Here is a 23,955-nt window from a genome sequence, read left to right as displayed (position 1 = left end):
CTGAGCTACAGCCTCTCCATAGGAAAGTTTTAGCACAGAATCACAAACACACAACTGCTCTTCCAGGAACATTCCTGCTCAGGTGAAACGCAAAGACCTAGGACTGCCATTGAAAACCACAGTCCCTTTCTAATTACCTCTCTTTGCACTATAACACACAGTACCAAAATGGTTGTTTTGAGACTACCCTTGCAGTGGAGGCAGGACGTGTTCCAGTGGAGCAAAGCTCAGGGAACCAAGATTTAGGGTGGATGCCAGGAAGTACTTCCTGACAGTTAGGACCCTGAGGGTATGGAATGGGCTTCCACGGGAGGTGGCTGAAGCCCCAACAGTGAGGGTGTTTAAGTATAGGCTGGACATGCACATGGTAGGCATGTCATGTGTGGAGCAGGCTGGAGCCGGAGGTCAGACTAGATGGCCCAGAAGGCCCCTTCTGACTCGCTCTGTTTCTCTGTATTTCCATTCCTTTCCCCATTATTAACAACCACCAATGTGAAGTAGGTATGTGCACAATGTTAGCAACATGTTGAGGAGAGAAAGAAGGAAGAACTAACACAGGGCAGCTGTTTTCAGCAGCAACCCTGTGTTTTTGATAGTGTCTAGTTCCATTCCTGCTTAGCGACTCTGTACCACTAGACCTTGCTATAGTATTTCAGGCTTCTTACCATAGCAGCTGACTCTTCTAACTTAGGAACCACCCAAATGGCACCACTGTCACTTTTTTCCCCTCAGAGTCCCAGTACTGAATACCGCATCTGTCTTGTATATACTGTACATATATTTCCTCTGTCACCCTTTTATCTTTAAAATGCAGCAGGCTTATTTGGATTTTCTTTTGTGTACATCAAAAGATTGTATCAATTAGGAATAGATCTTGCAAAAAGGGCAACTGCTAATTGGGGAACATCCTTATTTGGAATAGCAGGTGCACAAATGTACTTGCAGAGAAGTCAAAACAACTAGCTTTCCTGAGCAATTTAGTGCCACATACCACAATTAACCACTTCTGTTTTCCAAAGAGGATGTCAACTTTTTCCCATGTAAGATATTCTAAGTGACCTGAAACTATTTCAGGTTAAGATTAATATAGAACAGACACAGCAAGAAAGTACTTAGTTTAATGGTATTACTATGTAACCTTAAGGACAAGCCAAGAACAAGTGATATCACACAGAAGAGCACACAGCCTAGTGCAAAATGTAGTCAGTCCTGCCACATTCCAACAATCCTCATCCAGCAGGCCATTTATATTAGCCTACAAAGCTGTAATTATCTGTAACAATTTTAAGTCTAGAGCCAGGATACCCAGTTAATGGCTTTTTTGTGATCTTTGCATTCCAACTTGAAAGACATCTCAAAACCAAGCTCACATTGCCAACAAAGGCTATTTAGAAATCCACTTGAAATCTGAGTCTCTTGGGAGAAAACAGCCTTGAGAGGGTTTGGGAGGCAAGGGATGGATCATCCATCACTTTTCAAGCCCCACCTGGACTTTTTATGTACTTCCTACAAGGTCCCAGTTTCAACCAATGATCATCATGATGGGCAACATTTACCACGTCACTTCAAGCACTATACTTCCCGCAATGTTTCTGTTTTGAAACAAGCACTATCTTGGGAATTTAAAAGCATTTTCTCAAATCTAAGATAACCACTACAACACCTTTTGTTATGAAGAATTGTGGCTGGCCCAAAGGAATGTCATCTCAGGCAAATCTTGTTGGCCATGCCAGAAGCCTGCCATGGCTATGCCAAGTTCTTGCAGGTAGAAAGTATTTTTCCCACTTCTCCTTCCCAGAGTAGCAGAATAAATACTATCTAGAACTCTCAGCAAATGTTAAAGTGCTTGCAGAAAAATGACTCATTATATTCATAGGGAAAAGGCAGGATATTCAGCTTTCCTGTCACCATGATTCAGAAATGTGAGCAGGGCTTTCCTGGCCATTTGAGGGCAAACAGGAAACCCTAAGGAAGCTGTTGGCAAGACTAGCTTACCAAAAGCAAGCCAAAAGCACTACAAAGATCCCTTCATATGGCTGTGTTCTTGGAACACAGAGCGAGCTCTAAGATAGGAACTGTTTAAATTGTCACTTACCTCAGAGGGTTTCATTTTTTCTCTGTTTTTCACAAAAATATTTCCCAACATAATAGTTTCATGCCTCTTTCTCCTTTTAAAGCAGCATGCTGCTTATTTCAAAGCAAAGATGCTAACAAGCTACAGTGTGTGACACAGACAGAAGAAAAAAATAATAAAAAAGAGGGTGCTGAGGTAGCTGAGAATAGATCAAGGGACCTTTTCCTCAGCATGAGGAGAAGCCTCAGGACAAAATAACTAGCAGGAAGGAATCTGCCTTCTGAATCTTTTAATGAGTGAAATATATGTGAACATTAGTTGTGCAAAGCACAGGAAAATAATGGGATGCAGGTTCCAAAGCAGAGGAGGACAGGAGGAGATTGAAGGAAGAGTGTCAGAAAGCTGCAGATGGAAAATGTGTAAGAAAGTGCAACTGAGGGTGCAGTCCTTTGGCCTTCTGAAATCGCTGGAGGCCCTGACATTTCTTGTAGTCCCAGCTCCATCCCTAGGGCCTGGAACTTGGAAGGTTGAGCTCCCACCACTGCTGGCTGCCCCACACCTCTAGGTTGTAGCTGAGCCTTAGAGGGGGAAAGGGGGTTGCCTGAGGACTGGGAAGGAAAGGATGCTGGGGTCATAGACTCATGTCAGTTCCACATTCCAGTCTCCTCCTCTTCAGCACTAAATCTAGCCAGCCAGCAGTAGCATCCAGAGAAAATTCCGAGGGCAGGGAGGCGGGTGGCCGTCACTAGGCCTGGTGCTAGTTACAGGGTACATGTAAGCCTCTGAATTCAGGGGCAACAGAACTGCAGCTTCACATGACTGAGGGTCTGGAGCTGCTCCCCTGTGAGAAAAGGTGCACCATCTTGGATGGATTAGCTTAGAGAAAATGTGAGTGAGGTGAGTCATGACAGAAGCGCAGACAATTACGCATGGTATGAAGAAAGGAGATAGTACTTTCTTCCCGACATGTATCATTTAACTATTACAACAGGATGCAGTGATGGCCACTAATTTGGATGGCATTAAAGGGAGACTGGACACATTCACAGAGGTGAAGGCTGCCAACGTGTACTATGTTGATGTCTATATGGTGCCTCTAAAATCAGAGTAGGTAAGCCTATGGATGCTTCTTGCTGGAGAGCATGGTCTGAGCTAGCATGGCTCTTCCTATGTTTTCCTATGAAAGAAGAATGCACTATGGTATATATCAGGATAGACCTTTATTGCCTCAGCTCATGTTCAGCTCAGTTTGGGAGAGTAGGAGAGTGTGAAGTGAAAGGAGTGAGTCAACTCATCACACGTACAGCAACAGGTACAAAACCTTGTATTGCCATGTGCGAAAGAGGAGGAGGTTTGCCTGCTCTTCTGCGATGGGTAAGGAACTGATGGCTGAGTGACTGTATAAACCAGGCCTATAGCTCATTGGCACAAAGCCAAAGAGAAAGGAAGTTCAAGATTATACCCATGCCATGTCTGTATCAGATTGTGCAACTCTTGAGCTTTGTGCGTGCCAGTGTTGTATGCACGTCTGCTCCCTTTTAATCAGGTTCTCATGTTGCTTTGGCTGGACTCCAACAACAGGGCATGCACATATAGAAAGGATACACCCATACAGGCAGAGCTTGACTTTCTATTTTTGATGCAGGAGCTCTCCTGCCAGAAACAAATCACTATTCCGTTTTGTTTAAAGTCTTGGCTCTTTAGCGATTGAGATAGTGCAGGTAGAGATAGCCAGCAAAGCTTCAGCTGCATGTGGATTTTTCTCCCTATGCACATTACCCCTACTCTTGTAGTCTCTATGGGCCCGCTCCTGTGTGCGTAGCTCCCATATCTGCATCTGTGGTTCTTAGCACCAAGAGTTGGATCTACCCTCTGTGGACAGAAGGACTCAGTCATTCCTTCCACTAAGAGGGAAAAGAACATTTCTATGCAGGCAGGCCTTTGGTCTCCTGTTAAAGGGTCTTTTCATATTGGCTGGTGCTGCTTACCTTCTTCTATCATTCCGTTTTTAATTTATTTGTTTTCATGACATGTGCTTATTGAAATTTTGGCTTCAGTATGTATTTTTACTAATAGCCTTGAATTCTACCTTTGGTATAAAGACAGGACACAAATTAATTGAATACAGGCTCAGCTTACACACCACATCGCACCCCATCCAGCAGGCTCCCTAGACCCTCTGTGGCATTTTCCACTTCTGCCGGCCCAGCTGCACCCACCTGTCTGGATCCAGTGCTTTACAGGAACAATGTCCAGGAAGCCCTCATAATTACACAGTCAAAATAAGTACTGAAATCAAGTGCAGTGGGATTACTCCTGTTTCAGTATTGCTAATCATGCATAGTACTGGCCATTTCTTTCCACTTTACCGGTAAAAGTTCTCTGTAGCAGTTCCAGGCACTCTTTTGGGAGAGTAAATATTAACTATCTATGCTTTATCAATGCCCTAGGATCCAAAGATTCAGTTATTTAAGGAACTACAATATTTATTCTAGGGTCTCCGAATTTTCACAGGTATGACTTCCATATAATAATGGGAATTCGGTTCATTATAAAGTTTTACAGTGCAATCGCATACACATTTACTCCAAAGTAAGCTCCACTGTGTTCAGTGACACCTAATACAAGAGAAGTGTGTAGTATTGCAGACTCAGAGAGGAAAACTTTCAGCCTCTGTTAAGTATTATCACAGATCAGGTTCCAAAAGCATACACTAGTTTGTAAGTTTAACATTTGCAATATAGTTCCTTCAATTAGCACTTGTATGCAGAGTGTATTATGTTGCTCTATATCCAAACGCCTAACAGCAGCACATTTACCCATAATACACAGGAGTTTAGGAACACATTACTGTTTGTCCTGCGACTGCTACAGAAGCAACGTCTGTGTTTATACGCATCTAAATCAGTGTTTCGGGCAAGCACTCTTTTCAGATGTTTGCCTTAACACACAGGAGCTAAAACTGTGTAGGGCAGCAAGTACAAAAGCCCCCCTCAATAGCCCCTGTACACAGGGTCTCTTTTTCAGAACTAGGGACTTTGTATCTGAGCAGGGTTTTTCAGCATGCACAGTTGCATGGAGGCATCTAAATAGAGTCCAGGTGGCTACGTGAGAAGGTCTGCATAAGTGCCCCCGGCTAGATAACTGAGGTGGGGCTTGTGCGCATGTTGTCAGCCCATGAATGTTTTTAACCCTTGCTTATTCTGCTGAATGCCTGTGCAAAACTTATGCCTACTTTTCACAAACACCTGGAAAGCATCCCATAGCTCCACACCTGCACACAGTTCCAACACTAAGGGTCTCTGTTTCAATGGGACTTGTGAAATGATCACTGGTACCACACATTGTATGCAGTCTCACTGACATTTCATTAAAATCTCTTGATCCTAAGAATGGCTGATCTCACACAGACAATTGAAGAAGTTCTGGGACCTCAGGAACTGCACAAGCCAACCCCCCTGGACCAGCATGGTGATTCCAATCATGCTGATCCATGTAGCAGCCAAAACTCTTCCCATCAATGTAGCTCCAGACCTCTAGATAGGCACAACCTTCCATCTGTTTCATAAGGCTGCCTTTTAGAACTGCTATGCAACTCCAGCATATGAATTTGCTGCACTCAGTTTTGGAGAGGCTTAGCTCTAGGGACCAGGCCTACTTCTCCCTAGGTTTTCTCAGAAATTGAATCAGAACTGGAGGAGGAGGAGGAGGAGTTGGAATTCTTAGCTAAATTGCCAAAGCTGGCAGGCCCAGTGATAAGCCGGGAAGCTCGTGAGAACCAGACCATGTCTGGTTCTGGGAGAAACTCTTGAAGAGATGCACTTAGCCATGGGCAGACATAACACGGTAAGCCCCACAGTCCGGCGTCAGATCAAAAGTGCGGATCAACTGAGCAGCATTGTACATTCTCACTGTCCCACCCACATGCAGCAGAACAACCCTGAGTGCGAACAAACTCCTTTTGGTTAGGAAGAGAGGAGCAGCATTCAGTTGGGAACCAACTTCTTAGCATTAAGTATAGTCCTTAACACCCAGTATTCTAACTTCTTTTGATAATTACTTCTGCAATAGTCCTCTTTTATATGTATGTATTTATTTAAAACATTCGTATGCCACCCAAAGCGCCTCCGGGCGGCTCACAAAGCCAACTAGCTGGCCAGTGTTAACATTAAAAAGATTGCCATTGAAGGCTCTTGGCTTCCTCATCTGCTTGAAAGGAGAAGGCAGGGAGCGGGGAAAACCGGTTTCTGACACTAGGTTTTTCTACCTTGACACATCTTGTCCCACTGGTGCAGGGTGGGGAATCACAGGATCCCTCCAGAGCGTGACTGTGAGTGCACAGCTGAGATGAAATATGACTTTTGAACTCAGTGGGTCACCACTCTTAGCCATGGCACTGACTCCTCCATTTCTGAAGTTGCATCTTTGCCCCTTCCTCGGGCACACTTTGTATGACAGAAAACAGTTCACAAATGGTAACCACATTCTACACAGAAATCATGTCATCCTGATTGCAGAGTAGCAGAGTAAAAGAAGCTGATCAGCACCCTATCAGGGTGCTTCTTAAATTGCCCTTTCACTGCATAATGCACATGAGCCATTCTTAACCTGGACCCTCCAGAAGTTTTGGGCTATAGCTCCCACCATTTCCAGTCAGTATACTTGACCAATGGTCAGGAATTCTTGGAATTGCAGTCCAAAAACATCTAGAAAGCACCAGGCTGGAGAAGGCTGATGCACACTAAGCCTAGTGTAATTCAAGGTACCTGCCTAAATGAAATTCCACCCAGTTTTCTAATTAATCCAGACTCAAAGATCACATCTATTCATGCCCCAAAGTAGTAACCACCATCAAACTCTGAAGTCCAAGCACTGCATGCAAACATTAGCATGCTGAGGATACAGTGTTTGAATTGCCCAATAACCCTGCATTCGTTTATGCCCCAATAGAACCAAGAGCCAAAAACTGAAAAACATCTTTTAAAAATAAAGACTTCTAAATGCGGTCAGTTGGATGACATCTTGAAAGTAGATCTTGATCAAGCACATTTCATACCGGAATAACTCAGGAGATTCCAGGGGACAGTGGAAATAGCCAAATGGAGACTTGGTACAAACTGGAAAAGGGCCACAATATCATGTTACAGTTGAAACTGGTCTTAAGCTATTACAGCTCCCTTAATGTCTTCATTAATCAACTTAAACAGGTGGCAGCTTGTGGCTCCCCTCCCTTGTCTGCCACATAGCAAATGTTTGCAATTTCAGTTGAACAAAGTGAAAGGTGTGGTTCCTTGTGGCAACATTAACTTAAAGGGTAGTAGTTGACAGTCACATCACAATGCCATATATGCCTATGGAAATACAAACACTTGATGGCCCCTTCCAGGAAAGTAAGGCCATTTAAGCAGAATCTATGAGCAATCTATGAGCAACATGTGACTGCTCAGCTAGTTATATATGGCTGGTTACCATTCTCAGCATTCTCAGAACTTGTTATTGGAAAATACACAAATAAGGTGCCTTTGTGTTATTGGCAATACACAAATAATCTTGGCAATATATACTAAAAGATTAGCTGCTGAAGCTAAGTAAATGGAAACCCAAATACACTGGGTATACAGCAGGAAATCACTATATGAGAATGACTCCTGGAGATCCTTTGGTTTGCACTTGCTCTTAATTCACACCTACAAGGAGGAAATCCAAAGCTTCCAAACACAGCTTTTTAAATGTTGGATTCTGGCAAACTGTAGTTAATGAGAACAAACCAGTATCATACTGAGGTCTGAGATCCTAGCTTGTTCTCAAGCCATAGTTTAAATAAAGGACAGTTCTCCAGGTCAGTGTATCTCAGGGAGCTGTGGCTAGTTAAAATCAGAAGGAGAACCTCCATTTAGTCGCAGATGCAAAGAGAGAAAGGGTAAGAGGAGAGTGTGAGCTTGAGCCACACCAAATTTGGATCTCATCCTGGGAAACCACAATTTTCTAAGACATCCCAAGCTGGTTCACAATTTTCTACCACATCTCAGTCTCCTTGGGTCTTCTTTTGTAAAGGGCAGACTGCTCTTAAATTTGGGATGGATGTGCTTTCAGCAAGAGGAACATATAAAAATACATAATGCATGTGCACATTGCAACCCTCTATTTCCTCGGAGCCTGCAAGAAACAAGATGCGGCAGTGCAGCTATGAAGGAACAGGTCACTAAGGACTTCTTTCCTCAGTGGAATAAATCCTCAGTGGAATAAATATTTCACTGAAAAGGGAGGGGAGGTGCTGATATCAGTATTGATCTATTGCACCAATAAAATACATTTTCATATGATGTTATGTTAAAGGATTATCAAAGTGCAGCATAAGTTACTTTATTAAATAAATCAAAGGAGTCTTTTCTGGGAGAATCCTTTCAAAAACATTGCTGCACAGGCTGCAGGATAGGCAAACAGAAGACACAACTAAAACTGGCAGAATAACAAGCTCCTTCAAGGTTGCTGTGCAGATTACACACAGCTGGCTCACATGAGTAAGAAAAAACCAGCTCATTGACATGTGAGATGGTAAGAGATTACAGGAAAGGAGGCAGGAAACAGAATGGTACATTGCTGCAAGTTGCTAGGCAGAATACAGCAAAGAAGATTATCTCTGATGAGTGGCACTGTTTTGGGACACTCTTGACCCCAAGGATTTGTAGCCCTTTGCAACACTCCACAATAACCCCCCCCCCCCCGGATCTGGACAACATGACAAGCAACAATAGGTAATAATATTAATAATAATTTCATTTCTATATCACCTAATAGCCGAAGATTACCAGGTGGTTCACAACAATTTATCTTAAGTTCAATATTGAAAATACCGATAATCCATTATAGTGTAAAATTCCAACATGCAAAATTTAAAGCAGCTTAAAAATCTAAAACAATTTAAATAAAAACTTGAGAGATGCTATAACAAGCCATGGATTCCCAGGTTGGCTTGTTTGTGAAATTTAAGCCATCCTACAAAGAAAACATGCTGTGTTCCAAAAATATGACAGCACAGATCCCCTTGCCAAGTTCCCATGAAAAGCTATGTCACGTTTAAGTGAACCAGGTGAGAGAGGGGATCACTTGTACCGTTCTAGCTAGGCTAATCCCTTTTCAAAATTTGCCCTAGATAGATATGATACATATGTGCACAGAAAGCCAGTGTTGGGGGGGATGGTTAGTGCTGGACTGGAACTCACCCAGATTGCCTCAGTCTCAGTTCCACACTCTTAACCACTACCCCACACTTCCTTAATACACTAGTGTGTGAATCCTGTGTAACTCCAGTTGAATTAGTGGATGTACACCCATGCAAGCAAAAACAAATATCTTCCTTGAGTTACTCACTACTAATTCATTCAGAAAACATCCTGCTGGTATTTTCCCCAGTTCAATTACCATATTTTTCGCTCTGTAAGACGCACCTGACCATAAGACACACCTAGTTTTTAGAGGAGGGATCCATGGAAAGCTTCCTGATAATCACAGGCACATTCCCCATCACTTCCCCATGGGCTTCATTAAAAGATGGGTTGCCATTTGAAAACACACACCGACCTGTGATTAACAGTTCTCACCTGCGCCGGAGGAGGGGGGCGGAGCAGGGCGCGCCGAATGCGTGCCGGCCAGGTGTGGTGCAGCCAGGCTGGTAGCGTGCCGGTGGTGGTCTTCCGGGCAGCGCGGCAGCAGCAGGTCTTCCTGGGCGGTGGGGGTGAGCAGTCCGTCTCTCCATGCAGCCGGCGGGTTAAAGCCCGCAGCTGCTCCTCCTCCGCACTGCTCCCCCTGAGCGGCACAGCTCTCACCTGCGCCGGAGGGGGGAGGTGGAGCAGGGCGTGCCGAGCTCGTGCCGGCCAGGTGGTGCCACGTGGTGCAGGCGGGCCGGCAGCGTCCCGGGCGTCGGGCACATACACATTCGCTCTATAAGACGCACAGAAATTTCCCCTTACTTTTGAAGAGGAAAAAGTACATCTTAGAGCGCGAAAAATACGGTATATCAAGCAGCAGCATTTTTTAAAAAATGTAACTCAACCCGAATGGAAGTATAAGAAATGGATATTTAGACTCCAAGTCACCCAAGGAGGAAATGGCTTCTGAAATGGAGCAACCAAGCCCCTGCTGCAGCTAAGTGGGGGAGACACAGCAAACGTAGAATGGTTCCTTCTGCCAAGCACAGAGTCCTTCCCACTGCTGAGGCAGGTCAGCAAACTGAAGTATGTGCACTGAACACGATTATTTTCAGAACACACACACTCCTCTTCCATCTGATGCCGGTGACAAGTATCTCTTGGTCATTTGCAGTCGCTTAGGATTAGGAAACTTTCCAGAAGGCAAGCTAAAAAAGATCTCATGCTAAAGGCAGCACTTTGTATGGTGTTTCAGACAAATTAGAAGTATTTGACAGTAATTACTTGGCTAGACAGAGTAGCTAAGCATGTTCACAGCAGCCTAGAACACTGGCTCATGGTCCTACAGCAAGGAATTCAAGCTTCTTATTCAAACCACGGTCCCAGGTTTTTGGGAAGGTTGTTCATCCTGATTTTTACACTTTCTCTTTACAAGTATTGTACAATTCTTTTCAAGGCTGGGGCAGGAGAAGTCATAGACATTTTCATTCTCAGGTGACAAAATTATTTTGTCATTATTATGAGGGTGTTTTACACCACTGCACTTAAGTCCTCAAGCAGTGCTTCTGTCATTCCTATGTTAAGTACAGAAACTAGCAAAGGTGGAGCCCTTACCAAGTGAGAAGCATCACTAGATGGCAGGAACTAGTCAACACCCTGCCCGCAGGCACCAGGACACTCCTGGACAGTCTTGGAGATCCAACCTCTCCTTCCCTTCTCACATGTTTCAAATTAACCAGCCAGGATCACCTTCCAGCAAACTGAGGATCTCAGCCCCTGCCAGCTCCATTTCCCAGGAAGGCCTTTGGGCCACGCATGGAGCTCACCGATATTCTGTCATTATTATAATATTACATTTCTATCCCTTTTACCCTCATGCCAGAAACCCAACCTGCTTACACAAACCTTCTCTACCCTATTTTATCTGTACAACAGCGATGGTCTGAGGTATTTTAGGCTGATAATGAGTGACTGGCCCCAAGTCACCCAGTGAGCTTCATGGCTGTGCAGGGATTAGCATCAGCTCATCAAGGTCCCTGTTCAGCACACTAACCACTATTCAACACTGTCATGTGCCACTAGGGTAGTGGTAGTGCCCAGGAAAGTTTCTAAAATTCTAGTTGTGCACATAGGCCCCAAAAGTTTGCCTTATCTCTACATGAAACAATTTAAAACACAACAGGCTTGTCTATGCTCATTGCATTATGTGATTCAGTTAATAAAAATAGATAATAGGTTGATGGTCATCTCACTGAACTACACTTGTAAGCCTTGCCATACAATCTGTATGGGCCGCTGAAGCAAGTTTGTACCCTGACTCCTAGCACCACACAGAATCCTGAACAAACTGCAGCCTTTCCTCACTTGAGTGCCCATCAGTAGAATGGCTAACAAACACCTGTGGGAAGACAAGATGCTCACATGTTCAAGTTGCAGAAGATTGGGAGAGGAGACATCCTGGGTATGCCGATGGCTAGGTCTTATACTAGAGAGATTTTTCAACAGAACATGGCTCCATCGAGGATTCATCTGTTGTTTAGAGTGCAACCCACTGCATGCCTCCTCAGAAGTTAGTCCTGCTGAGTTCAACAGGCGTGAATCCCTAGTAAGCGTGTAAGAATGGAGCCTCAGGATTCACCATGGTTGGAAGCCCAATCTGAAAACCATCCAAATACGTTGAAAGACACATTATTTTATGCAATCTGTTGCCAGAGTTGGGATTGCCTGAGCACACAGGCCCCTTCTTCCCCCTTCACCAACACTACATCCAGCCAGATCACAGAATCATGGTAAGGCTTACTAAAAGGGTCTGGTCTGGCTTCAGAAATGATGCAGCGAGAGAGATCTCCTGAGGCTGGTCCTTGCAGAGCCTGGTCCCTAAATACCTGCAAATATTTTCTCCATCAAACCATCAAATGATCCTTATGCTAAACACCCATGGACAGGTGTTTAATAGTCTGCCAGTGTCTAGATCCTTATGCATGTTTGGTCAGAAGTGCCAACTATTTTCTCCATTTTCCTCTCAAAGCATGTTTTATCCTTTATGAGTCCTGTGCTGCATTTATTTAAGTGTTCTTAGGGCTGGGTGTTTGTTTATTAATTGTACTGAGTTCTGCTGGTCTATCAACTTGGGGTTTTATATAAAAGCAGACTTGAGGGAGTTGTGCTTTTAAAGGTGGCCTAAATATGTGTGTACGTGTGTGTGTAAAACACAAATAATATAAATAAGTAGCAAGTTCTACTCAAGTTAATGAACAAAGGATTGCAACCTAAGAGGTTTCAACTTTGTCAAAGTCAGGAAAGATCTTTGCATTCCAGTATAGAAGAGCTATAGATTTCAAAATGTCCAGCCCTACTATGGGTTGTGAATAAGTCTAGTAGCAAGACCCTTTTTTAGCATACATCATCCACCTTTTTATTTTTTGGCCACAAAATCTCCTAAGAAAACATCAAGCTTTTTTTCCCAGCCAGAACCTACCAAAGGAGAGGAATGTATAGCTGTGCAACTCAAAGGAAAATTCTCCAAAGCTATAAACCAAAGAAAAAAAGTGCAAAAAAGTTGACAGCTGGTTCAGAGACATATCCAACTCCTAGGCAAGCAAACTAGGGTGATCCAATGCAATTAAACACTTGCTCAAATAGTATCAGTTAAATGGATGTCTCTCTCACAGTCCCATTATGACTACTTTCAGGGTCCCTGGAGTGCAAAAGGGGAAGAAAGAATAGGTTGCTCTCTCAATTCTGTCTCTTTTGAAAGAGTTTTATGCTGAAGAGGAAGAAGAGAAAGCTCACACACTTTACAACAGAGGCAGAACACTTTTAGGGGCAGCCAAAATATGTCAGCTCTCACAGCCCAATCTTAGTAAACCACAGCTGCAGGGTAAGGAAGTGATAACACAGGCAACAAGGGAAAGCGACACACTGGACAAAAGAGCAGGCTCTTGCTCACTGTGATGGATTCTAGTCCTGCTCTTTGAAGGTTCCAGTCAGAGAATCCAGCCACACGAAAGGTTAAAATTAAGAAACTGGGCCCACTTTTTCCGGGAGCAGGGAGGGGGATAGATCAGACCGCATGTTTTGGACACAATTTATAATTCCTTTCCAAATATGTTGGAAGCCGTTCTGCTTGCTTGGCTTGCACTGCTGTAACATTTCTTATGGGTGATTTACTGTGCTCTTGCTCAGAGCTGTACATCTGCAGGAAATCATTACATGATTCCCCAAAAGGGAAGAAGAATGGTGCACCTCAGTAAGAAGCCTGCACTGAGTCACTTCTCTCCTTTCAAATATGCAAAAAACAGGCAAGGGAGGAGTGGGAGAGACAGAAGCAATGGAAAGAAGGCAAGAAAGGCGTACAAGTGCATTCCCCGAGCTGGAGAAAAATCCTCAGGCCTTCAAGGCACATCCCGTGCACATCTAGACATCAACAAGATGTGCTATTCCCAGCATGCCCCAGCTAGCTGCATGCCAGGAGTTGTAACCCACCCGCCCTGCCCCTTAGTAACTTGATAAGAGGCAAAGCCTAGAGATACACCATATTCTGTAAACCACTTTGCAGTGTGAATAAGCTTGCCAAGGGCAGCAGGCACAAGCTGTCTTTCATTCAAGTGGGCTTACTCCCAAGTAGGCAGATAGCAGCAACAGTAACAATTGTGCTACCTGAACTGATATATTAATGGATGGGTCCTGTCTTAATTGTCAAGACCTAACAAGTCCTGTTTTAATGGGTCCTGTTTTAATTGTCAAGGTAGTTCCCTTCTACCTCAATAATTGCTTCTCTAGCCCTGCAAGTTTTTAGCTCCAGGAACCTCACAAGCACCTCTGAAGAGGGGCCAGATCACCAGGGGGGTGGGGTGCAAAAGGCATGCCCAGTGGCTCAGGAAAAGCACTGTCATGTGTAGAATATGGGCCAACAGAAAAGGTACATGCTAGAATAGAAGACATGACGCTGTGCATCATGGTTAATTTCCATATTCTGAGTAGAAGTAAGCTTATAGGGCTTGGGCTTCTGAAGGGACTGGAAGAAAAACATTGGAAGGGAGCCCTTTGCTTTTGATGCTACCTTTCCCCTGTGATGCCTCATTTTAATTTCTCCATTAGATTTCAACCAGAAGCACCTGATGGTTTGGGGGTTACCTTTGCTTTGCTTGCTTTCTAAACCTGATGACATTCTACTCTTCTATCTATCAGCTCATCCTGCAGTACTATGTATTTCAAGATTATCTTCTCATCTACTTCACATTAGGGTGGCAGCATAAAAATTGGGACTTCCAGCAGAAAATAGCACCAACTAGCACAAAACAATATTAGCACAGGTTTGGAGGGGATACAACAATGTTGAGCTTGGGATATTAACAAGGAATCCTAAATGATATATTAGAACAACTTTGTGCCTGTGGCATAAAACATTGAGTTTGCAGAGCAAAAGTAGCACAAAACTTTGGCATAAGCTTATAGGGAATGCCATATTTGGGGATCTGTAGTTAACAGATCTGGAAAAGGGAACAGCAGTTTAAAGGAGACAGTGAAATCCAGAAGTATGCCAATACATATGATTACAAGTAATCATACCAATAAGTCGACTTCATCTTTCCAGTAGCATTAGTTTTAATAAATTAGCTTATACACATAAATCAGACACACACACACGCCTGTTCTACTAAATACAGAAAATACTATTTATACATAGAACACTGAAAAAGCTTTTAATAAAATTTTACCGTTGTTCATCCCAAGAGAATGAGGTAATAATCAAGTTCAAATTAAGGACTTAATCCTAATAAAATAGAAGTAATTTCTAATTTGTTTCATGCATGTTTTGAACTGACTGCAAAGTTTATCAGAGGTAAAACAAAGTACTGCCAGATCTACTGAGATTTCCTTTTTGTTACAGCTTGGTGAGGGGAAAAGGAACTAAATGGCTGCTATTTTAATAGGAAATATAAGCTTTTTCAAATATGTAAGTTATTCAGGCAAAGAGTAGACAGATGATTAATGAACAATGCCTTAAAGCAAGTTCTGCAAACCTAGGGAGTAAAGCCAAAGAGGTATCTAAGTAAGTCTTCACAGAAACAAACATAGACGCAACATCGGAATTATGAGCCACTTCAAGGAAATACAGTTCCAGTACAATTCTATAGAAATCTACCCAGAGGTAAGGACTATTATAGTTAGTACCTGCTCCCAGGTGTGGGATAGAGGACTGCAGCCTTAAATGAACAATCCTATGGCCAGACAGACCTTACCTGATGGGCCAGAGGATAATAGTTCAGATTCCTACCTCTGAAGTCTTACCTTGAAACTGAAGTCCTGACTCCCCTTCTTGGTGCCCTTGCTGTGGAAAGAACTGCATCAGCTGCTCTCTGCTCTCTGAAGACAGGAATGTGACCTCAGAGAGGTTAAAGGGGCAGGAAGGGAGGAGACTGGAGAGGCCAGGATACAAAGCCTCTTCCCAGTCCCTCAGACACTCCTCAGCTGGATGGGTGAAAATGCCTGTCTAGCAAAAATATAGAGCAGGAGGGTTCAGGTGCAGAGATAACTGTTTTGCTGCTGCTTCTCTATATTCAATCTTGATTTCAAGGGCTTATGGACATCCCAAAAGGATTACACTTTAAAGAACCTTTAACCAATATCTGGCAACTTCAGTTCATATGGATGGCAAATTAAAAAGAAGCTATGACCAATTTACTGTACTCCATTCCTCTAGGAATGTGTTTTTGCCGTAACTTCCCGCAGGTGCCACACAATGGGACAAGTCATTCAATCAGGGCCAAGGCGAAGTAAGTGTAGGATGGTACATGGGTTTGGGTTTGGAGAAACTTGGATATTATGTATATTATGTTATGTATATTACTTTGGTTCTGCTACATCCATGAATCCAAGAGAGAAGATGCCGTGTAACCCCAAATCCAACAACTCTGGAATCCTCAAAATATGCTACCTAAAGCTAAAAAACAACAGGGTCAATGAGATAATATATTTATTAAATCTTAATAGTACAAGCATTTCCTAAAACAGTGAAACAACTTCCCTCATGTCCTTCCCCATTTAAGACTGGCATGCTATGAAACCATTCTTCATTAAGAAACAGATTTCACTAAATACAATTTAAATTCACATCTCTGTGCATTTCACAAACAACAATTTCAAATCTGGTGTCATTTTTTCAACACAGATGCCCCAATCCCGCACCACATGTATACGACAAAGCCCTTTGAGAACCACTGCACTGTACCATTCTATTCTGAAGGAGTGCTGCATTGGGATAATGCAACCGTCTATTAAGCAAGAACCAGACAGCATTCTTCTCGGTGATATTACATCCAGGAGGAGAAAAACATCTTGATATAAAAGTTTAAAAGTGGGGTGATATTACATCCAGGAGGAGAAAAACATCTTGATATAAAAGTTTAAAAGTGGGTCAAAAAATACAAAATATGCTGGGTATTCTCAGCATTTCAGACGGGTCAACTATATTTTCTTGAATTATTCTTTGTTCTGCCTGGATATAGCAGCAAAGGACAGTTTGCCATGAAAGTGGAAGTTAAGCAGGAAACAGGAAAGCTTGAGGAGAAAGAAATCTATTCAGGCATTCTGTCCCTAAAGAGAGCAAACATGCTGGGAGGGAGCCTCCCAGCCCCACCCTTCTCCCTTACTGCATGCGTCACCTCAGATCCTAGAAGGTGTCTCTGGAGAGCTTCCTGTAGGTCTCCACACAAGCCAGAATGCAGATTCTCCACAGATACAGGATGCTCACCTCTTCAATTGCCCTCCACAAGCTGAAGGAGACAAACTGGACACTGGCTTGGGCTGCTCCCCCTGGATGCATGTTTGCTCTTTTCAGCACAGAACACCTGTATGTGGCTGAAATATTACTAGCACTATGTCTAAAACTGAAGCCTCGGTCTTTGGCAATGTCAAGTGGTCTTAAGAAAAGCTTTCTTAAGCATGCTCTGAACCTGTCTGAAGCAATTTTCTTAGGATCCAACTGAAAGCTCTGGAAACTTTTTGAGAAAGCTCCATTTATTAAACATCGTGCTACAAGCAGCTGTGATGGAGATCAGCTTCAGGCCTGGGGCATGTGACAGGAAGCCTTGCAGTCCCAAGTTAAATGAAAAAACTTCCAGTGATGTTGAGTAATGTTAGTTGCAACTTTTTTTGGCAACCACCCATCAAGCCCAAATGCCAGGGACAAAATGCCAGCACCAACACCAACATGATGGGCTGAACTATCTTGAGCTTACGTACCGCATGACTGTTTTTCTTAAGAAAGTGATCCTTCTAAATAAAGGTGCCACCTATACTGATGGGGAACTACTACAAATGACATCAAGTTCTTCCTTCCTTTGGAAGAATGCAAGGAGGAAACACTCACATTGGCTTTGTGAGCTATTTGATAACATGGTTCTTGAAGACAAGAAATTATCACTCAGCATTAGTAAATGCTTGATCCTTAGTATTAAATAAACACCATCCCAAGCACTTTCACCTAGATCACTAGAACTGTCTCGTTGGATCAAGCCAAGATATCTTCCCAACGTGTTGGACTACAATTTAAGCACCAGCCAGCCATTCTGCCAGATGGGGGATGTTGACAAAACATGATGGAGTACAGCAGACACACCATGTATAATCAGAACCCTATTAGCAGTCATGTATATATATAGCATATATCACCATATATATATATATATATATATATATATATATATATATATATATATATATAGCAGTCATGGTTAAAGAGCTGCTGACAGCCCTATCCCCCATGAAACGCTGGGGTAACAGAACTGTGCTATGCATACATGGCAAAATCTAATATTGCACATATGAATTGCCATTAACACAATGGTAGTTTCTCCCTCCTCTCCTCCCAACTGTGCCCACCAATCAAAATCTGTCTGGGAGGGTGTCCAAACCATCTGGAGCAGATTCTGAAGGCACACGGCATAGGAGACAGCAGGGAGCTGCCCCTCACCATTTCACTGATGGAAGTTGTTCCATCAGTAGGATGTGGGTAATTGGATACTACTGAGACACACACAATCCTTGTGGCACCTTTGCAAGCTCGACAGAAAAAACTGTTTCAGTTGCAGGTATCTATATAAAATTGTTGGGATGCCTAAGACAGCACAAATTTAAATTTTGCCTCATGATGAACAACAAACAGGCACTCAAATAGCTAATAATGTCCAGCCCTTTAACGTTCTGCCCCAAACCTATACTGCTTTAGGTTAGACACTGTAACCAGCTAGGAGGGCAAGCCCTGTCTACAGCCACACAAGCTTTAAAACTTTTGTTAAATCCAGGCAAATCTTTAGTTGAAATTTCACCATCCTTAAATGCTTAACATGCCACCTACATCCTGAATATACTTTAAAATACTGAAGAACAGAAGCTATAGGGTACAAGGCCAAAGCATTAGAGAAATTGTGTTTTTAATAACCTAAGGGTCTGAGTACACATGGCATATGCCAAATTGGGCTGCTCTTATTTGAAAAAGATATGCCCCTTTCAAAGGATACTCTAATAAAAGGGATATGACAATTTCTCAAAGTTAAAACAAAAATACTTTAAATAAGTCCACCTCTAAGCAGTTTTCATGTACTTCTCGCATAAGCATTTGTCCAGCTATGTCATTAAGAAATTCCCAATAGCAAACTGATATTATAAAAAAACAGTATGCTAGAAAGAGCCAGCAAGACGCATTTTGTAAGTATGGGTCTTTTAACTGCCATATGGTTTTTCCATTTGGGCACCCTAAAGCAAGGATATCTTCTTGCTTTAAAGCAAGCCTTTGTATCCACTTACTGTGGATAGATTTTCAAGTATTGAATTACACAACAAGTTCTAGTTAAGGGCTTATCAGAAAAGTGGTAACACAGAACAAGTCAGAATATTTAAACCCTCTCTGCAAGTATGAACAGTTAGTTGTTAAGCATTAGGTTTACTTAAAAAACTCAGCACATATGTATCTCTTTGCAGATGTACTCAGTGGGGCTTAGTCCTAGGTAAGTGAACATACAATTATAACCCTAGAGGTTTATATTTATTTAGGAAACTGACTGGCACCAGGGTCAAAGAGGAGATGTGCAAGAAGCAGGAGATCACATGTATATTTTATTTACACATAAATCACAAAGTTTTCATAAACAGCATAGATGATAAACTACATTTGGTGTCAGATTATGTTCCACAAATGTGTTTATCAAGTAAATATCCCACCTTTCTGCCAAAAACAGCACTCAAAGTGTAACCTGAATTATCTGAAACTGTTCCTGTAAAAAATATGGTTCTGTGGAAACAGATGTTGAAGCTTCAAGGAAATCCAAAAAATGTATTTAAATATATTTAAAGTGATTGCTAGGATTCTTAAATACAAGAGGAAATTTTTTAAACCATATTTTAAAAAGATGGTGCGATGTACATTGTTTTTATATCAGCTTTGCATCATACAAAATTTAAATTGTTCAGTAGATAGGTGATGATAGTTTTACTAAGAAAATATAGTAGGCTCATTTGCTAAGAGTATTACTAGAAGAGGTGAATGCACTGGAACAAAACAAAACAAAACAAACCCCTCTAGTGGCAAAATTAAACAAAGCTAACTGGTTCTCCCCAGTGAGATCCGCCAGTCACCAAATTTGTCATCTTTTTGGTATGAGATAAGACTTTCCTCTGTCCCCAGGCATTTAATAAGGCTTCTTACTTTAGTTCTGTCAGGGCACAATCCTATTATGATGATCGTAAGCCCTCCGACTCAGGCAGATATGCCCATCCTATGCAGGACAGAAGGAGTAGCCATGTTCCTGAGGCCTACATTTTCACTAGATGGGCTCATTTAGCCAAAGAGTTTAAGAGAGGAAGGGAGGGAGGCTGCAGAGGCCCCAGGATAGCTTTGGCCTCTCCAGTCTCCTCCCTTCCCCCAATGCCCCCCCTTTCCCCCTCTTCAAAGTTTCATGCCAACCTCAGCGAGGTGGCCAGTGTGGTTCTTTCCATTATAGGTGGGGGTGGGTGGGGGGAATCACATATTCTCACCTCCAAAGTTGGGCTGTTATCTCCAATTTCATATTCAAGAATCCAAAAAAATCCCTTAAGTTAAAAATGTTTTGTTTTTTTCAAATTGCTTTAAGCTTGTGCATGTTTTAACTCTGCTGTAAGACACCTTGTGTCTTTTCAAGGGAAAGCTAATAAGTAATAATGGATGCTCCTAAATAGTAGCCTTAGGGCAATATATTTCATGTTCGGACATATAATTAAACCGAGATGTTTACACAATGAAAAAAATTCATGGGCTGAAGAAATTTTGTGAGAACAGCAAAATCTTTGTTAAAGTCAAGTGACAGCAACACCTAGCAGCCTCCATGAAACTGGAAAGTTACCTGTTATGTAATGGACACAAAGGAATGCCAAAGTGTATTCTACACCCAGGCATTGTCCTTAAACTCAATTCAAAGTTTGCAATTGATTTCTGTCCTCAGCCTGCAATGCAAGTCATCCAATCACTCTTTCTGAAGCCCAGTCCCATGATTCTTTACTCAGAAATGCCCCAGTGAATTCAGTCCAGCTTTACTCCCAAATAGGTATGCATTGGACTGTAGCCTAGGGGCCGGAAGCCAATCCCATTGAACTCTGTAGGGCTTTCAGCTAGGAAATATACACAGCACAGACATCCAGCTAACATACCGACATGGTGAGAGGTTTTTACATGATAGCACAACATGGAAAGGCTTCAAAGTTAATTTCTGCTTTCAAGGCTTCACTTGAATATTGACTCTTATGTCAAACATGGCCCAAGTTTCTGCAACTCCAATATAAACAATACTTGTCTCCAACAAAACTGGCGCATCAACGGCCTGGAGGGAAGGGGGAGAACATCAAACCTCAGATCGCTCTGAGATGTCAACAGCATCTTTTCTGACTGCACGGATCACATCCAGGTGCCCAATTGTTCCTATTATCAAGCCCAGATAAACGCCTACGGGAGAAACATCCTTGCCTGTAGGTTTTCTGGAGCGCACCCTCCCAGGGTCAGGGGGGATTACGCTGTGGTAAGATCCTGACTGCGTTCTCCGGAACTTCACAGACGCCTGGCAGCCGCGCAGCTCCTTTTCTGCACCCCCTTAACGTTTACGGTGGCTCTGGCCAGGCGGAGGAACTCCCTTGCCCGTCCAAGGCAGCCAGGCGGGAACAGCACCTTTTTCTCTTATTTGAGCGTTTAATGGATCGTGATTCAGTTCAGCGTCCCAAAGCAGAAGGCAGAGGAAGCAAAGTGGAAGCAACTCTAGGCTCCTCTTCTGCCTCCTCTTCAGCAGCCGTAACGAAAAGAGGGCAACTGCCACAAACGGCCGAGGCCACCAGGGGAGAAGTGGCTGCTTTTGGAGGGACTTCTCTCTTTTGGCGACTCAAGAAAGCCAAGAAAAACTCGCCGCCGCTCAGCCCTGCACGCACGTGACGGCCACGATCCTCGGCGGCGCCATGAGTTGCGCCTTGGGGAGGAGGTGGCGCGAGAGGATCCGCAGAGGGAAGGAAAAAAGAGCGCTGCACGAAGTTTTGGCGCATGGCGAGGACACACACGTCCTGTGATTTCCGCCTGAGAGGAAGATCGGTTGTGCGGCTCCGTCAAGACAGCCCCGCGCCAAGAAACCTCCCCGCCCGCCTGCCTCCTTCTCCTCCTTTAGGCTTCTCCTGGGAAAGGGGAGGCTGGGAGTGAAAGGTTCTGGGAGGGAAACAAGTTAGAGATGCGGAGTCGGGCGGAGGAAGATCACAGACGATCAGAAAGATTACGGTGCAGCAGCACGCGATCAGGCAAAGAGCGGCGGCGGCTTGCTGTAAGCCGAGCTGCTGGCCCCACCACGCGAAAGGCAGGGTCAGCCGTGGCCCCAAGGCGAAATACGGGGGGCGAGCGCGGCGCTATCCCGCCAGCCTCGCTCTCTGCGGCCAGTCCCGGCGCCCACCGTCCCTTCCCATTCCTCCCGTCCCTACCTGAAGACACACTCCTCCTTGAACTCCTTGCAGGGGGAGATCAAGCCGCTCTTTTTGTTGAAAAGCTTCTGCAACAAGGTGGGCGTGGGGGGCATTTTGGGAGGGTGCCGCTCCGTCCCGCGGGCCAGCCAGGGCAGCGCTCTCCGCTCGCAGCTGGGACGGCCAGCTAGTTCCGCGAACCCGACTCCATTCGGTGTGTGACAGTCATATGACAAAAATTAATCACTTGGAGCAGCCACGATAGAAGAGAAGCGGGAGGGAGGAGGGCAGGCGGGGTTTCGCACGGGTTCCCCGGCAGCGGATTGGCTGAGCGGCGCAGGCCACGTGGTGAGCACGGTGATCCCTGCTTGGCTTGGCCGAGCCGCGGCGCAGGGGATGTTTTGGTGCTGAGCGAGAAGGCGCGGAGGGGGTGGGAGAGCAGCGAAGTGGAGCCCCGAGCGGGGCTTTCTCCCGGGGACGCTGGCTGGGAGTCACCACGTGCACCCCTCTAGGCCGCAAGCTGAAGTGCGCCTACGTGGGAGTCGCTCCCATTGACCTGAAAGACCTTCCGAGTAGCCTTGCGTAGAAGTGATACGTTAAGCAAAAGGAGGAAAGACTTGCAGGCGCAAAGCTAGACGGAAAGGAGGCATCCCCATTCGCCCTGCGTTTTGTATGTGATCTGCTTGGATTTAAAAGCAACCTCAAGCTGCAACGCACAATGCAGGAAGATCTAGCAACCGTGTTTTAGAAGCTATGTGATTGTATTATTCATTTATTATATTTGTATCCCACCTTTTTTCCATGACAGCTTACTTCCTCCTCCTCCTCGGTTTTATCCTCACAACAACCCTGTGAGAGTCAGTGATGGGCCCAAAACCACCCAGTGAGTTTTATGTCTGAGGAAGCACTAGAACCCAGTCTTCCCAAGTCCCAGTCTCTTAACCACTACACCACACTCTCTCTTGCTCACTTCGGACTAGCCAGACCTCCACAGCAACAGTTATGTGACCAATCACATATTCCCTGCGGCAGTTTTTGTGGTGGTGCCCAGCAGATTTTCAAATTTCCAGATGTGTCGTGGTTCCAAAAAGGTTGTGGATCCCTGCTGTGTGAGGAAGACGACTATATATGCCCGACCGCCCCATGAGCTCTGCGGGAGAGGCCCTTCTCCGGGAACCCTCCATGAAAGAAATTAGGAGGGTAGGTACTCGGAGGAGGGCTTTCTCTGCGGTGGCGCCCAATCTATGGAATGTGCTCCCCAGAGAGGTCCGCCTGGCGCCGTCGTTATTTGTTTTTCAGCACCAGGTGAAGACCTTTTTATTTAAGCGTCATTTTAATTGTTAACAATATTTGCTTATTTATCTGGCCAGGGCGACTTCTTTTATATTTTTTTCTTCTTTTATATTTTATTTATTTTATAGTTAATTTTAATTTTATATTGTTATTTTTGTATTTTATTGTATTTTATTGTGTTGTAAGCCGCCCCGAGGCTTCGGCAAGGGGCGGCATAGAAATGTTCTATTAATAATAATAATAATTATTATTATTATTATATTATTATTATTATTATTATTATTATTATAGTGAAAGCAGCCACCCAAACAACCCAGTGGGGGCAACCCAAGCTCAGAAGCCACAGAATGCTGAGTTGGGGGCAAGGAAAATGGGAATCACAACCCTCTTGTAGTTAAGGCCCTTCTGACAGGGTCTTTCCAGCGGAAGGGAGGACCTTCTGCCCAAAGGCTAAATTCCATTCCGAAATGCTCCCAA

General features: G+C 43.9%; 1 protein-coding gene across 3 annotated transcripts in view; it reads right to left on the bottom strand.

Annotated features, from left to right (window-relative positions):
- The window catches only part of FNIP1 (folliculin interacting protein 1), a 98,642-nt gene extending 76,207 nt beyond the window's left edge, over nt 1-22,435 (bottom strand). The window contains exon 1 of one of the 3 annotated variants that reach the window (XM_044454507.1): nt 22,207-22,435. In XM_044454507.1, the coding sequence (XP_044310442.1) occupies nt 22,207-22,301 (95 nt within the window). In that variant the 5' untranslated portion in view covers nt 22,302-22,435. Of the gene's footprint in view, nt 1-21,220; nt 22,139-22,206 lie in introns of those variants that run through there. The other 2 variants (XM_044454510.1, XM_044454513.1) reach the window with 2 other exon arrangements.
- Between the last annotated feature and the right edge of the window lie 1,520 nt (nt 22,436-23,955).

Source organism: Varanus komodoensis, unplaced genomic scaffold (genome assembly GCF_004798865.1).
Source record: "Varanus komodoensis strain SLA01 unplaced genomic scaffold, ASM479886v1 scaffold7_3, whole genome shotgun sequence".
NCBI classification, from domain to species: Eukaryota; Metazoa; Chordata; class Lepidosauria; order Squamata; family Varanidae; genus Varanus; species Varanus komodoensis.
This window is presented reverse-complemented; position numbering and strand designations above follow the sequence as displayed.